Genomic DNA, 17,910 nt, shown 5'->3' with positions numbered 1-17,910 from the left:
CAAGATAGAAAAGTAATCAAGTAAAACAGCACACATTCAGGTAAATCCAAGATTAACAGCATCTATATACAACAAAGAGCTTCTGAAATTATATTTGAATTACTAACTGTTGCCATGTATGCTGTAAAAATGTATGCTGTGTGAAGGCAAGCATACAGTCTCTTCATTCTTAATAAGCAGATCCACATCCACTCCTTCCAACTCTCATTAATACTTGCCTTTTGGCCCATTAACCCTTGGTTTCCAGGAAATCCTGGGATTCCCTAAAAACAAACAAATATTTTAATTTAAAAATTACAAACTATATTACTAAAGAAGAATCAGTCATCATTGAAATTATGTAACTTCCAAATACGTCTATTTGTAAAATATGTATAAATACGTAAATTTGTAAATAATGCATAATTTAAAACTTTTGTTGCTTATATTACAGTATAAAAGTGTTATCTGCAATAACCCAATTTTGGGTAAGAAAAAATGTGATTCACCATTATGTGAATTACTGATAGTTAAGCCTTGTAATAAAAACTTTTTAGAAAGAAAAAGTTGCAAGGAATTAAATCTTGGTTCTTCTTTCAGACCAACACAAGTGATAATCAGGAAATTTCATTTTAACATGTCCTTATGTTATTTATAATGGATAATTCAAGAAAAACTATCAATTAATAGGAATTTGGATTCAGTACAATAGTTCTCAAGGTTTTTACAATCTCAGACTTAATTAAAAATTAATGAAATGAAATTATTTCCTCCAAACTGAGTCTTTAAACACCCAGAAACCTAACTATGTATGTAAAATGTTGTGATCTCTCCTTATGATCCCTACTGGAGCAATTATGAAGAATCTGTTCCAGTCTACCAACAGAAAGAAAGCAGCACAAAGAACTCTTTTAATGTGGCTTAACCTGAAAGTACAAGTTCTCTAGCAAGATTTGAAGAACAATGTTACATTTATAAAAATGGATTTAGCACATTTATTATTAGTGGGAAAGTAATTCAATGATTAATCATTCAGTGAATTTACTCAAAATGACCATTTGTCACCCAAAACAAAAATGATATTAATCTATTTTCATTTCTTATTCACTTTTCTTAGCTCCTTTTCTGATGACACTCCAGTTGAAATGATTAACATTATTTTTATACACACATATTGACTCTCTGGCAGAATAGGGAAATTGAAAGACAAGGAAGTTAGACCCATCAAAATATCCTTGAAAGACCTCTACATCATCAAAGCTTTCAAAGAACAGCAGCACTCTCCAATAACTGAGGACAGGTGGTAGAGTCACCACTATCCGTAAGATCAAATACTTCTACTACATGGAGAGTCTGCCATTATTTTACTTTCTTTCACATCTTCAGTTTTCAAATTTAGCACTGACCAATGTTTAGACACAACCATAATGTGAGACACAAGCACATCATTCTCCTTTTAGAATCTGAACTTGGAATTCAGTTAGATTCTATTCACAATTTGATTCTATTCCTCTCAATTCATTTTCCATTTCACTACACCCTCTCCAGAAAACAAAAGTTGTATCTGAGTAATGCCTATCAATAGGGAGCTCAAAATCTAATGGAAAAGACAAACCTTTACAAATATACTAACTAGAGAATAAAAAATACAAATTGAAATTTTAAGCATTAGAAAACATGAACACATTATACCCCTAAGCTTTTTAAAACATAAAGTAAAAATATATCATTGAGTTATAAGAACAACAGATGGAAATGAGTTAAATTCTTCTAAGGCAGAAAATGTAAATTTTTTATGCAATCGATTATCAAAAAAAAAATGTTCAAAATAAGGCCATGATTGGGTGAGAAGCCACTCCTCCCATTGGAATCCACACACATAACACACCCACACATACAAATTTACTGTAAGCTTAGATTAAGTTCTGAATTGAATTAAAATTTGTCTGTAAAATATTATCAGGAGCAAAGGGGCTATATGCTGTTCTACACTGGAAAATTGGTGCAATTGTTTCAGTAAGATGTCCCCGGCCCCCAGAATCTCTAAAGGGGACATGGAGTTAGTTGTCCATGATACTGTCAGACTAGAGCAGCTGAATTGCTTGCCACCGAGGGTTCTTTATTACATAGGGTTACTATCACTATTCAACTTTCTATGCCCTTACACCATCTATGATATGAATAGGAATTATTTACAGATAACCTGACTCTACTGCTGATTCTGCATCCAAAGTCAGTCTCTTCACATACTTGAAGGACTATAGTTATGCCCAAGTATCCAATAACAGTACCCTGACTTCCACCTCCCAGGAGCCCTTGAGAACCCATTTCCCTACAGTTCTTTCCCTGAATTTGACACTCTTTTATCTGAAATCTCTTAATGTTGAACTTTATCTACATTAGAATATAGCCACATATCTTAAATCATTTCAACACATCAGGTACTGATGTCGTTTGGAGAAGATCCAGATTAGAAAAAAATTCTATTGTCTGTCCTCTCAAAAATAATATACATTTCATAGAAATTAAAATAAGCCCGAATATTTTCTATAAAAAATATGCTAAGAAATATTACTTATTTTAAAAACTCCAAGTAACATTATATAATATTAAAACAATGTAAAGCTTATTTAAGCAAATTTTGGCAAGACTAATATTACAAGCAAATATGAAATAGAATATTGCTGAGAGAGAGGTTCACCAGAACTGAAATCATTCAGAGCTATATTAGTTAACAAAACTCTCTGAAGTAATATTTTCCTGGGTTCCCAATATGTGTACTGAAATACACAAAACTTTGCCAGATTTACATTACCAGAAATATCATTTAAGCCGAGATCATAAATCCAAAAGCATTTAGTGACAATTACTTCATAGAGCAAACGTTTGTCCAAGAAAACTATTTTATATTTTACATTCAGACTGTGTGGTTATGGGTCCAGACAACTGTGAAAATGTTTAAGTATAGACAGAAACAAGTATTTTATTTGTTAAGAAAAAGTGGACATGTTTCCTCTACTACTGTGATTACAGTTTGGGTTTGAAGAAGAGCAGAAAGTCAACTGGAAAATCTGCATACTGCTGTGGTGAAAGAATGTTGACAAGGGAACATTTCTAGAAGCTTCTCTGTAACCATTTAAACCATTACTATGTAGCAAATAAGTCATTGAGAACAGAAACATGTATTTTAGAACAGTTTGGCCTCTATTTCCTAGAAGCTGTTTTATAATGAAGATAATGTGTTCATTATGCATACTTAGGAAAAACAAAATATCATGATACTGTCCCTCATGCAGTAGATGTGTTCACCTTACCCCTGATATTGAACCACCTTGGATCAAATTTCCTTTAAATAATGTAATATTTTCAATCCACTAAAACGGATATATTCCATTGATGGTATTTAACCTTTCTACACACTGGCAGACATACTTAAGATTATAGTTATGAAAATATCAGAAACATATTGTGTGCTTTCTTCTGTTGCATCAAGAAGTGATTGATTCGTTACTAAGGAGCCAATAAAAGAAAATGACATATGTTGCAAGCCTCATTCTTATTACATGAAAAGCTTAGAAAATAATTATTAATAGGAAAGAATGAAGCAGTTAAATGTGTAGATGCTGGACTCAGCCAACCCATTTCCCAGTGGCTGATGGACTACAGCTAAGTGAGACTTAGCTGTGAAGTCTCGGTATCCCATTTTGTACATGGAGAAAGTAACATAACTTACCTCACAGGGCTGGTACATTCTATCAGTTTACTTTTGCAAGTATAGTCCTAGCTCAGTATTGGCACTAGAATGAACCAATTTTATAATCATCTTCATAGCTCCTCCCTAACCTTTAAAAATTATGAAATAAATGAAGTCAATTCTTTTCCAGGTCTCAAAATTTTGTTCTCTTTCTCCATTTTGAGGATTACCCTGTGTGTGTGTGTGTGTGTGTGTGTGTGTGTGTGTGTGTGTGTGTGTGTGTGTGTGTTGCACTTTGCCTTTCCCCACCCTCATTTTCCAAGGTTTCCATAGTACACAGATGACAGACAATCTACCATTTCCCACTGGGGGGCGCCAACAAGTCGCCATCGCTCAGCATTGTTTGGCTTTTTATGTGTGGGTGACTTTGATTATAGAATACTACTACAAAGACTTTTGCTTTTTAAATATTTAATAATTTTGTCACCACTTGTTCAGAAGAATATGATTGAGATTTTGAAATATGTTTGCAGTTAAGTCCCACAATGTTTTTCAATTCCTTTATTTCCACAATAACTGACAGAACATTATGAATGATACACAACAGATTGCTCTGTGGTAAGATAACTATAATAAGAAGTAACTCAAAATCACAGTTGCCAGACCTAAAAGAAACCAACATACAAGTACTTGTAATAAACCCTTAAAAGGAGATTGCTAGTTTTACTACTCCCACATTATGCTCTAATTAATCTCTAAGGGGAAAAAAAATAATCTAAGAAGAGTGGACAGATTTACTAATTCCAGTCCACAGGTCAGGACCCACATAGAACTGGTCCCAAATTGTCAATATTTTGGGACTACTCATGTTTATATACATCAGAAAGTGTCACCAATTTGACATTATATGTTGTAGGAAGAGGCCAAGGACATCATAGGAAAGAAAGGCTATTTGTATTTGCAAAGTTATTTCCAGTTTTGGCATGACTCCTCCACGCCTAAAGGCAGTTCTACCATCTTTAAAAACCAAGATAGTCTAAACAATGTTACTGTTACAAAACTGCTGTTTTTTAAGGTCAAGACTAAAAGACATGTTTCCTAAGCTAAAATAACCCTTACCTAAAAACCCAGAGAAGGCAGAGGACCACCCACAGAGGAAAGAACAGGATTAAGAGCCTGGGAGACAGTGCACAGACTGTCACATCATGGGAAAATCCTATCACTGCCCCATCCAAAAAAGTCCAGAAAAATCACCTGCCCCTTTATGTCAGTAAGTAAAAAGAAATACCTATGAAAACCATCAATGAGTTCAAAGGAACATATACAAAGAGCTATAGAAAAACTGAAAATTGATACCATTTTAAAAGAAAATATTCCAAATAATACCAACGCTATTTTAAAATGGGCTTGACCCTCTGAAAATCTGAAAAGGGTAGATCACAATTTTTGGATACATGGACTGTCACTGTATAACTCAAAATAAATTATGGAGAGCTGTTCACTAAGAAAACCAAAAATGGAGTTTTCAGAGGTCTTTATAGCTGACTCAGTTGTGGAATAACAGTTACACACCATTTTCCCAAGAAATCTAAAAACTAAATAAATTCTCATATGAGATAAACATTATCAAACAAAAAATACTTTAAAACACCAAATCAAGGGTGAAGGTAGTTTGATGAAGAAAATAAACTAATGAATGAATTTGAACTTTAATTTATACAGTAAAAAGTGAACGCTGAATTTTTGAAAATTATATCTATTATCTTCTTTGCATTTTTACTTATAACCTCACATTCTTAAGTATATGTGCTACTCCACCTAAATCCTTGCACTGCTTAATTGTTTAACTGAGTTCATGGTGAATTTTGTTATGTTTATGTAGTACATATCCCCACCTTCCTATAGAAAAATAATGATAGACTAATGAGTATCAAATAGAAACATTTAAAGGAAATTACACTAGTTTTCTACTGATCCATTTAAAAAAAAAAAACTGCATTTAGTGACTTAAAAACACACAAATTTGCTGTCTTACAATTGTGTGGGTCAGAAGTTGAATGAGTCAGCAGAACTGTGCTACTCTCTGAGTCTGTAGGCAAGCGGCAGTTTAGTTTCCTGACTGTTCTGGTCATTGGTATAATTCAGTTCCTTGCAGTTGTGGGGTCAAGGACCCCATTTTCTTGTTGTCTGTAAGCTGAGGGTCATTCCCAGCTTCCAGAGGCTGACATATCTCTTGGCTTATGATCTCATTGCTCCATCTTCAAAGTCAGGAATGGTGGGTCAGGTTTTTCTCAAGTCACATCTTTTTGACACATTCCTCTTTTGCGTTTTGCCAGTTTTAATCATTTGTGATCATATTGGGTCCCCTTAGACAATTCAGGAAAATATCCCCTATCTCAAGGTCATTAAACTTAATCACATCTGCAAAATCTCTTTCCACATAAGGTAATATATTCACAAGTTCCAAGGATTAGGATGTGCATATCTTTATGGTGGAGAAAAAGAGGATGTCATTATTTTGCCTACCACAAAAATATTTAATATAAAAGGGTCAGATAGTTTCTACATGATTTAAACTCCCTTAAGCCTTAACCAGATGGAAGATAATCTAAACTAAAATTATGAGGCTACTAATCCTAAAACTAGTCAAAAATAATACCTCAGAGAAATCTACAAATTAATTTGTTAATGTAAATACAAATGGATTCACCATAATAAGTAAATCATGTAATAGTGCATTAGACCAATCAAGACCAAGTAGGGTTTGTTTCAGAATACGAAGAGAGTTCAACCTTAAGAAATAAATCCAATATCACCCAAAACACTCCTCCCCTCCTTTGTTTATCATGTGCATGTATGAATATGTAACAAATCCCATCAGTATATACAACTATAATATACCAATAAAAAATGTGGGAAAACAAAAAAAGTAATAAATCCATATAATATGTTATCTCATCATTGATTACTATTTTAATAATGTAGAGAAGAAACATCCAAAATCATCTTACAAGATACTAAAAATGCATCTTCTCAAACTTTTCATGTAGTATTTGTGGAAAATCTCTCAATCATCTAGGACTAGAACTTTGTAAACCAGAATCTGAATAAATAAGAAATATAAATTATATCATACTTGGGGAAATACTAGATATTTCTGCTTAAATTTAGAAATAAAGCATAGACTACGTATTCAACTAGCAATTCCCCTTGTAGGAATATATCTTTCAGGGAAAACGTTGCATAAGAATGAGGGAATATATGTATCATCAATAGGGTGAAATATAACCATGTTATAGATAAAATCAAATGAGATTTTATATTTTGTCTTATAACCTGATATAGTAAAACATTCACATCATAGTCAAATAAAAGTTTCTGTGAAATTTATTTTTTCTTTAAGAAATGTGTATAGCTGGGTGCAATGGCACACACCTGTAATCCCATCAGCTCAGGAGGCTGGGTCAGGAGGACCACAAGTTCAAAGACAGTCTCAGCAACTTAGGGAGGCCCTAAACAACTCAGGTAGATTGTTTCAAAATTTTTAAAAAAAATTTTTTTTAAAGATCTGGGTACGTGGTTCAATGGTTAAGTGCCCCTGGGTTCAAACCTTGGTACAAAAGGAAAAGAAAAAGAAACAATGTATGAATTTTTGTTCACATATTTGTATGTACAAAGAAAAAGTTTGGAAGTAATCTTGTAAAAGGGATAACAGTTGTTACTGATAGGAATGGGATTGAGGTAATTTAGGCCAACTTTCAAATTCAAAGTATAACTTTAGTATATTATGAATATTTAAATAGTTAAAAGCTATAATGATAAATAAAAATAATAAATTCATGCAAGTAATGAATATAGTTAATAAGATATAATAATTTATATAATAAAAATGGCTCATAATTTTTGTATCAAAATCTTAAAGAATAGCCAAAGAATTTTTTTTCCCCTCACATAAATCATCCAAAATTTCTTTTCAAAATGTTGGACTTTCAAAATAAAACAGTAAAGGGTTTAAAGGCTGTGACTGTCATTTGGTCAAAGAACTTAGACCAACAAAAAGAAAGGCTCTTGCAGACTCAAAGATCTAAGTGGGTAGATCTTAATACAATTCACTTGCCGTGACCTCAGAGAGTAACACACTTGATTAATTTTCATGCATCAGTAGGTTATTCTTACAAACAAGTCTCACACATTGCTAAGTATACTGTGTTCCCAAAGGCATCAGTATTTTTTAAGGAAGGAAAACACTGTCATTAAGAAGCACTTTCTTCAAAAGAAGAGCTAAGAATTTGGCATTTATTCCTCTTGTAATTTCAGGGCTCAATAAAACTTCTTTCCAATTATAAACATTTGCATAGAAAAGACAAATTTTTAAATAAATGTTTTAATAAATAAAATGTTTTAATACTTAGTGATTCTTCAAATTATAATATTCAAGAATATTTATTCAGAATGCAAAAATAATCAGTGCCATAGACACAGTTTCTAAATTCAAAGCCCATAAAGTTGTTTTATAAAGTTGTTTGATAGTTTTACTATGCCAATGATATTTATATTATTTTAGATAGGAAAGAATCAAACAAATCCATAATTAAACTTGATGGGGCTTTATTATCTTGTACAATGACTAACATTTGCTTGGTAAGGTTAAATAAAACAGTATATTTTCACAGTTATTGCAATGGCAAATGTCATATTTTGGGAGATCAAAAAGCTGTAGGTATTGCTTGCAAATTTAATCACTTCTATAGATACACATGCTATAGATACACATTTAATTATGTGGACATTCACATAATTAAATTCAGATAAAGCCTATTTCACAAATCATTCTAAGAGTTATTCTCAATCTGGTTTAAAAAAATAATCAACAGAATCCAGAGATTATTACAATGGTAAAGACAAAAGAATTTTTAAATCATTTCATCTAAGTTGTTAAAAGTGGTTTGTCTTCGCACCAAGTGCTGTGTGAAATTCCTAAGAGCAGATATGAATTTCATGTTAAAGTTGGTTCACTCAACACATACCGAGGCTGTGCCATACCCAGAGCCTGAAAGAGGGTGGAAAAAAGTATTACAAATCTGTACAAAAGATTTAAATATCATACCACACAACTACAATAGAACTATGGGGTGTACTCCCTTTATCTTTCTTCCCAATCTAAAACAAACAAACAAACAACAAAAAAAACCCGCAATCAAGTGGGCAAATAAGTCATCTCTACATTACTAGTTTATTTAATAAGTAGATTGTGCCACACAGGAAATCACTATGGCAATTCCACATTAACTTTCCCCAAGAATTTCATGAATGTTTTCTGGCTTTATACATAAAAACAATACGTCAAATAATCAGACCACAGAAAAGGTGATTAAACAAAAGATCTACTTGTCTCTTAAGTAAATGATGACTTGGACTAGCTTAGCAGTTAACATTACACCACAGAGACAACCATAACATGTGGGTTAGCAAGAATTTGAAAAGCATGAGGAAAGGAAACAACAGAAGACTCCAAGAGTTCATGTTCTCAAACATGCTGCAGTGAAGCCCATCTGTTTGTTCTGGGAAACATGAAAAACAAACATTTCCATAATAAAAAGGCAAAAGATATATTAAGGATTTAATTAATATTATGAACTCACCTTCATAGATCCAGAAAATGTGCATCCTTTATCCTCAAGGAGCTCCAAGGGTCTCAGTTCAGACAGTGGAACCGAATCCCTGCCTACAAATCTTCACCATGAGCCATAAGGCTCCCTGTCCAAAAGGGTCTGGCTGGTGAGCAGAGAATGAGCAAGTATTTAGCTCAGGCTGCCTGATTAAAAATATTAAACTAAATACAACAAGGAAGGAACACCAGGACAAGAATAGCTATGATGAATTAGCAATAGAAATTTTGATACTATGGTGATTTGATTGGCATCAATTGGCCAAAGCAAATTTGGTCAGCAGGATAATTGGTTCTAAAAGTTGATTTAGTTGAAAATGAAAGTTCTTTTTTTGGTTAAAAGTTAATTTAGTTGAAAATGAGTGTTCTTTATTATTTTTCATCTAGTGGTAAACTGGGTTAACTGCTATCTTCATGTTGCTAGTTTCTAACCAGTTACTGAGCTGCCTAAGATAAAATCATGGTGATTTTGTGAAAAACTCAGGAAAACACACTTCCCATATTTGAAGATTTTTTAAAACAACCTGATCATCCTTCATTCTGACAAGTTAGCATCTTCTAAAAAAATGCTCATGGTAGTAAATAAGATACAATTAAGCAACAACAGACATCAAAATCCCACTGGGGAAGTGAAAAAGTAACTGAAAATTGATTAAACCTTATGATGTTTGTCCATGTAGATCCATTTTGGCATACATTTATAGATTATTTCTTAACTGTGATTTATATGCCTAGTACATTGAATATTATACATTTAAATTATCTCAACTTTGCAATATCAAGAATACTACAATAAAATATGAGCAAAAACTAAATGTAATAATGTAAAAATACAGAAAATGAAAAGTGGACAAATTTTTAAAACTGCATGTTAATTTAACAAAATTGATGGTAATATTGGTGACCACAGGTTCTTGCTTTTAAACAAATTGTCATTTAAACCAAGTTTTTTTTTTAACTTGCTGTAAACCTAATTTTTTTTTTTTTTTCTTTAAGATAGGGCCTATGTTTCCTAGCCAGTCTCAAGCAACTCTCCTGTCTTAGCCATACCACCATACCTGGCTCAGTAAACCCAGTGTTTTTGATAAATATATGACCTAACAAGAGTTTGTAATACATATTCATATGCATGTTTACATAAGTTGATTGCATAAAATTATTGTTAAGGATTAACAATGTACTAGTTTCCTCATGGCTGCTATAACAGATTACCATGAATTTGATAGATTAAAATAATAGATTTTATTCTCTTACAATTTAACAGTCCAGAAGTCTGCATTCAAAGCCTTAACTGGGCTGTGTCCACCTCCCCTAGAGGTTCTGAAGAAGAACCCATTCCATGACTTGTGGGTACATCATTCACTCCAACCTCAGCCACCATGATCACATTGAGTACTCCTCTTATATGTGTGAAAATTCCCCTTGTCTCATTCTCACAGGGACACCTATGATGTGATGATATTAGGGTCCACTGGGATAAGCCAGTATGATCTCCCTATCACAAACTGCTTCATTTAATCATATCTACAAAGATCCTTTTTTTGCAAATATGGTAATATTTTCAGGTTTCAGGTGTAAGGACATGATATCTTAAAGTGGGGTATACAGTTTTCAAACTAACACAGTCCACCCTCTGACCCTGAAGATTCAAATATACCTCAACCCATTAGCCCCCAAAAATCTCAACTCATTTCAGTGAAGTTCAAATTCTTACCTAAACAAAATCAGCTCAAAATAAATTTGTTTCATTTTATAAATCAGCTAAGGGTGTGATAACATCCTAGAACAAAATCTTTTTTCCATTTGTGAACCTGTAGACTAGAAAGCAAGTTATTTACTTCCAAAGCACAAATGTTGAGATAGTGTAGGATGACAGTTATAGACATTCCCATTCCAAAAGAAGAAAAATGGAAGGAAGAAAGGAGTCACTGGTCCCTATCAATTTTAACATCCAGAAAGGAAAATTCCCTCAGATTTTAAGGCCTGAAGCTAGTTCTAGGCATGAGGATCTGACCTCTGAACCTGTGACTCCCATCTTGGAATCACTATTCTTTCTTGAAGATAATACATCTGAACAGCTGAGTAGTTTATCTGATTGTTTCCTGCCTACAGAATTTGGGGAGTACAATAACCTTCCTTCATTTCACCTTGTCTCCATGCCATTCAGTCTAAACTGGCAGTATTTTTGCTGACATCAAATACTTAAAATTTGCAGGTCTCCTGTATCTCTCATGGGGATTCATGCAATTAGACAAGAGGTTCTTCCACATGTTTTTCCTGGATAATCTCATCTTTATTCAGGAATTCTACTGGAATGGTTGGGTCAATCCAGGAGGCATACTCCTAATCTATTTAGGACCAGTAAAAGTTGGGTCAATCATGTTCTTAGCCTTTCTGCCAGCATGCTTTTCTAACAGCAAAACTACCAATTTTGATATCTCCTGCAATATGGATAAGCTGAGACATTCCCAAATCATCAAGTGCTGGCTCTTTTTGGCTTAACAGTTTTTCCTCAACTTACCATTTTCTCCTTACACTTTACTACAAGGAACAAAAAGAAATCAAGTCATACCTTCATCACTTTGCTTGGAAATCACCTCAGCTAAATATTCACTAAGTTCCACTTTCTACACAACTATAATCCAGAGATCTATGGCAAGGAATTACCTTATGCAATTGTGCAGACTGGCTAAGTAACTACCAAATCCACAAGATGAGCCATCAGGAGGGGCAGCTGAATTACACTGAACTACATTATTTATTTATTTTTGAAATGGGGTCTATCTTGGCTAGGCTGATTTCAAACTCCTGGACTCAAGTGATCCACCCTCCTGAGGCTACAGGCATGTGATCCACTGTTTCTAATTAAAAATTTTATTAATACTCATTTTTATGAATCTATTCTTTTTAATTACTCAAAGACTTAGATTACCTCCCCAAACATCTTTATTATTATCTAGATATGTTCCATTTCAAAATGCCTTAAGTGATTCCTGGCTAAAATTGATTCTTCTTGTTCTATTCCTGTTATTGCTTCGTGTTTCTCTGCCTTCAACCATGCACTAAGACACTGAGAATCATGTCTTACCCACACCCAGTTGATCCTCAAGTTCTGCTACTACTGCTTTAGTTCATTTGAAATCAGTCCATTCTCTCACTCACAATTCTGAAAGTTTTTGCCTTTGTTGGTATTGAGGTGACAGAGTTCAGATAGACTGCGGCCAGGCTTTGTCCTCTCTTGACCCACCCTTACTTCCTATTTGCTATTGGCATTTTTCTAAAATCTAAACCTGATCAACCCACTTCCCTATGAAAACCTTTGAATGGCTCTAAATAACTCAGACAAAAGGCCCTTCATGACCTGACCTCTACCTATCCCTACGACTTCATCTATTTCTATTCCTTCCACTCTGTCGACCCTAGTCAGCCTGAACTAGCACTAGCTCTTTTGAGAGTATCATGCCTTCTTTTACTTCTATGCTTTGGAACATGCCACATGCTCCTGCCTTGCCAACTTAACGCAGCTAGACAACTCCTATTTATCTTCCAAACTTTGGAATGCACCATGTACAATGTAAATAAGCAAACTACACTGTGTGTGATTTTTGTCTGTTAAAGGTATTATTTTAAAGAAAGAACGCATCCCTTTCAGTGATACCCCCAATTACATATAGAGTTATACACATTTTTACAATTTTTCAAGACCCTGTGCCTAGTTCCATAGCATCCATGCCAGGTTGTCATCTATTGGCTCATCTGACTTTTCGAAGGCAGTCTAACCTTCACATTCTCTTGAGTTAATATAATATCTAGCACAAAGTAAGTACTCAGTAAATGCTTTTGTAAGAATATTTTTAATTGTTGAAGGACCTTTTTATTTTACTAATTTCTTTATATGCAGTGCTGAGGATTGAACCCAGTGCCTCACACATGCGAGGCAGGGCTCTACTACTGAGCTACGACCTCAGTCCAAGTAAATGCTTTTTGAATGAATACCTGATAACTGATATGATCCTTAAACATAGTAATTCAAGGCTGAAATAAATTGTAATTAAAATAGCAAGTGTTCAAATTTAGGTTATGGTTAACAGAGTTGAAGTTAATTGGATATTAATTGCCACACATAATGTAAATTGCTTTTAGGATTGGATTGTTTTTAGGAATGATCAATACTAGCCTTAAAATTCAAAAAACTGGAGTGCAAATGTGCTTGTAATTTAAAGCAACATAATCATTTCCCAATGAAATACAGTCTTTGCCCTCAGTTTGAATTCCAGGAGATGGTGTTCATATGTATCAATCTGCTTACAGGGATGAATCACTATGAGATTGCCATAAGCTGTGTTTAATTAGCTTTAAAGCATTTTTTTAAGAGCTTCTGTCCTTCCAATTTAAGCTCCATTAATTTTCTTGGCTGCCACATTGCAGAACAAATATATTGAATATGTCCTTTTTAGTCAGGCCAAAGCATTCATTTACAAATCCTTAAAACCAGTATTCACACAAAATGGAAGTATTCGTTTCTTTGAATCACAAAACAAATAAAAATTAGGGGGTTTTCTTTATTCGTTTTCAAAACCTTTCTACAAATGGCAAAAATCAATTTTTGCAGCATAATATTTCTAAAAACCACATTTTCATTAATTGTCAAAATAAGAGAATAGCTTATAATGTTACACATTCTTATTTGGAAGTGAAGACAGACCAGAAGGATGGGGCAAATTTACCAGACATGGGCGAATTTTAGATGCATTATCTATTAATTGCTTTCCCAACAGACTATGGTTCCTGACTTAGAAAACCTGATTTCCTTTTTGCCATTCATCAGGAGAGAGAGGGGAGCTGGGGGGAAAGGATAAGGGATCCTTCTGCCTTTCCATCTGGCAGGCTGGCCTGGGAGAGTTGCTAAGAATCTCACTCAGTAACTCCCAGTTTTCTGTCTACTTGGTTTAGAAGAAGAGATTGAATCTATATAACCACTATCCCATTCTGATCGTTTCTTGCCTTAGCCCCCTTGTTGGCCTATCTTTTTGAACATCCTAGTTTCCTTTCTGTTTTGTTTATTCTTTGACCATTTGTTATTCCCCACTAGGCTGTAAGCCTTGAGAGGCAGTCCCCGTGATTCTGTCAAACACTAGAAGAATGCAGCTAACATTGGTAGGAAGGAAGAAAAGGGAAAATTAAAAATCTGAAGAACCACACTACCTTTGATGGGAATTTATTCCAGTGCAAAAGCTCTAGACAGGGATAAGTCTTGGGTGGTGGAGGTGGGGGGACAAAAAGGTGAGAGCATGCAGGGAAATAGCACATGCAGACCAGTTCGGCTTCTGGCACAAAGTGAGGTATGGGCAGTCGGAGGGAAGGAAGCACCCCTAAGCACCCTCATTTCCCATTAAATATTCTTTCCTCTTCTCTGGTTTTATTAAAAAGAATTGAAAAAGTTTCATTTTCAAAGTACATGCATTCTCCTCATATCACAATATGGCTTACATAGATTTGCTGGTCAGTCTTTCCTTTATAGCATTATTTCTGCGGGAAAATGAGTCGCAGATTCCAAATAACTAAGTCACAAACATTTACAAAGTGGTTGCTTCACAGATTATAAGCTGGTTCTCAGCAACCCCTCCCCTATCTCTGTATCTACTTCTCTATGTCTCTTTCTCATCATATTCTTTCTGTTGAAAAAAGAACATAATAGTCACACCCAAGCTCATTTTCAGTTAGCAAGTCCTAACCAAGTTCTCTCTTCAATAATGATGATTATGGCTCAGGAATACTGAGCCACACTCTCTAAGGAACTAATCTTCTGTTAACACTCTGGTTGAGGCCTTATACCCCAGGCCTAGTCTGTCAAAATGGCCCAGGAATTGTTGCCCTGATTCCAATCTCTTCCTTTTCATCCACTGTATACAGTAGCTCATAAACTGCCTCTAAATCACTTCTTAGATGTGGTAGTGGCAGGGGTAATTCAGATGCAATCTCTCCTAAACCAAGTAGACACTCCTATCTACCTTTCTAGTTTTATCCTACCACCCAACCTGGACCCGTCTCTACAGCCTTAGCACATTATTAAGATAATTTCATGGTTGCTTGGGCACATCTGTAATCATCACAACCTGTGTGTTTTCACTCATATTAATCCTCTCTCTTTCTTCCATTCATGACCAAACCTAGCACCAAATCGTTGGAAAAAATACATTAACCATCCAAGATGCAGTATTATCTTCTAATGCCTCCTCAGTACTTAGGGCTGACCCCCATGCATTTGTATGATGTTTTACAATTTTGGGGGGTTTCCTAGGTAAGACTCACAACAAGCCTATGAAAAGGGCATTTTAAGTACAATTCAGATAAAAAGGAAGGTATTCAGAGGTGTGAAACTTGACTTACAGGGCTTACACAGGTGGAACATGGCAGAGATTGGCTTTAAACCTTGGTCTTTTGAGTCCACTGCAAGTTCATACATAGCATTGATGACAAAAAGCCTTAAGTTGGGAAACATTTGCATCCTTTATTTCAGCTTCCAAATCAGACTATATACTTTATAAAGGCAGTAGCTCTATATAGAATTGGATCCAGTGCAATACAATACCCACAATGAGAATTTGATGAAATTTGAGTAATTCTTAGAGTAATCAATCCCTCTACCTTGTTTAAGATAACTTGGTGATTTCTCTTTCCATGTATGTCTTATCTATATTTAGATTTTGAACTCTCAACTCATAAATACTAGATAAATAATATCTAGCTATCACTTCACTTCTTGACCTAGGTCCCCCCAAAGCAGATGTGAATTCCCTGAGGACAGATAACTTTGATGATTAAAATGAGATCTACTGGTGCTTAAATGTTGGCCATGAGTTTTAGGAATAAAGGAGGAGGGTCCTGTATGTCCAAGACCCATCTGAAGTCAAGAGTTATCTAGGACACTTGCTAAAAACACAGAAAGCTAGGATTCAGTCAGTAGTCTCTTAATCATGTCTCTGCACTCCTTTTATTGAAGATGCAATCCCTGACAGCCTACTAAGAAAAGGCAGACATGTGGCAAAGCAAACTGACTAAAGATCCAGGAACAGACCATGATGTTTACAAATGGCTTATCTGGGCCTGAGCATTTGTGGTCATGATTCATACCCCATGCAACATTCTCCCAGGTTTGTGAAAGAGGGAGGATTCAATCTTTCAGTATGTTACAGTGTTCCACAAACCCTTCCACAACATCCAAACTCTGGAAGTTAGAAAGAGAATTTAAATGTCATGACTTGCCAAGAAGGTACTCACAGGCTCTCCCCGTGGTCCATCCTGCCCTGGTGCACCTGGGGATCCTGCTTCTCCCTGTAAATGATTTAATAAAAAGAAAATTCCATTTTTAGGATGACTTACTAAAAATAAAATTACATTTTAAAAATTACGTATTAAAGCATGCTAGACACAAATGAAAATAAGAATTACTTTCGGATTATTGAATAATAACTTTTCCTGACATCAAATAACTTTTTCAAAGTTCATATGGTGACTATATACACAGCAAAAATTTATACCTGGTAGCAGATAATTGACTTATGTTATAAAATAACTGTGAGCCTGTTTAGTAATTATTAGGAGAATAGATATTCTTATCTTCAATGTAAATGTGACCAATGTTCTATATTAGGCCTTTCATATTTATTTTGATAATAATCTTTACTTTAAAAATGGTCTTCCTACTGGACCTAATTTGATATTGCTTTTCAAGAGTTGCATTTTAAAATCTAGATAAACCTTATAAGTAGAGTTACTTATAAGTTATTACTTGAAATTGTCCAGTCATTAATTCAGTATTTACCTATTTAAAATAAACACCCAAAATGAATATTTTTAGGTAATCGTCAATACTTTTTAATAGTTTTCAGTTATATACCTTTACATTATTATACTCAGATTATTTAAACATCTTGTTTTATATCCACTTTCTGTTAAGATAAAAAAATTCCCACACGAATCAATTGCTAATATACACAAAGTATCTAACACCCTATCTAATAAAACAATAAGCACTGGTTGAATATAATCCCAATATATAATATCCACAGATTAATACAGCTAAACTGTCTGAATAAAATTAAAGCAGTAGAGGAGCTTCATGATCCCCCAACATCTAGAACATTTAAACCTAAGAGTAAGAGTCATGATTTTGCTTCTGTCTAACCAAGTGCTGCATCACAAGCCAAGTTTGCTGTGAGTAGTTATTTCACATCTACTTCATACCAGAGGGAACATTCTCTCCTAAGTGAACAGAAGAGTAAGAAAAACTAAAGCATCTTTCTTACAAATATCTCAAATACCTGTGCTGAGACAGGCTTAAGGGGGAAAGAGCCTCAGAATATATGCACAGAAGCATATTCCAACTTTATTTCCATAGTTTCAAATTTCCCGAAATTGTAGAAAATGAAGCAAATTGAACAAACATAATCAGTACTCAGAAGAAAATTTAACCATATCACCTGTATAAACTAAGATTCTCTCATGTCTATGAATTCTTACATTTCATTAGCACAATGAAATATCAACCAATGCCAAATATTTTATC

At 34.3% G+C, this 17,910-nt stretch overlaps 1 protein-coding gene across 1 annotated transcript in view; it reads right to left on the bottom strand.

The window, feature by feature from the left end:
• Positions 1 to 17,910, bottom strand: part of Col21a1 (collagen type XXI alpha 1 chain) — a 168,584-nt gene that overhangs the window by 21,461 nt on the left and 129,213 nt on the right. Inside the window, 2 exon segments of the mRNA XM_047559626.1 lie at positions 219 to 263; positions 16,623 to 16,676. Of these exon segments, the coding sequence (XP_047415582.1) occupies positions 219 to 263; positions 16,623 to 16,676 (99 nt within the window).

Source organism: Sciurus carolinensis, chromosome 7, assembly GCF_902686445.1.
Source record: "Sciurus carolinensis chromosome 7, mSciCar1.2, whole genome shotgun sequence".
NCBI lineage: Eukaryota > Metazoa > Chordata > Mammalia > Rodentia > Sciuridae > Sciurus > Sciurus carolinensis.
This window is presented reverse-complemented; position numbering and strand designations above follow the sequence as displayed.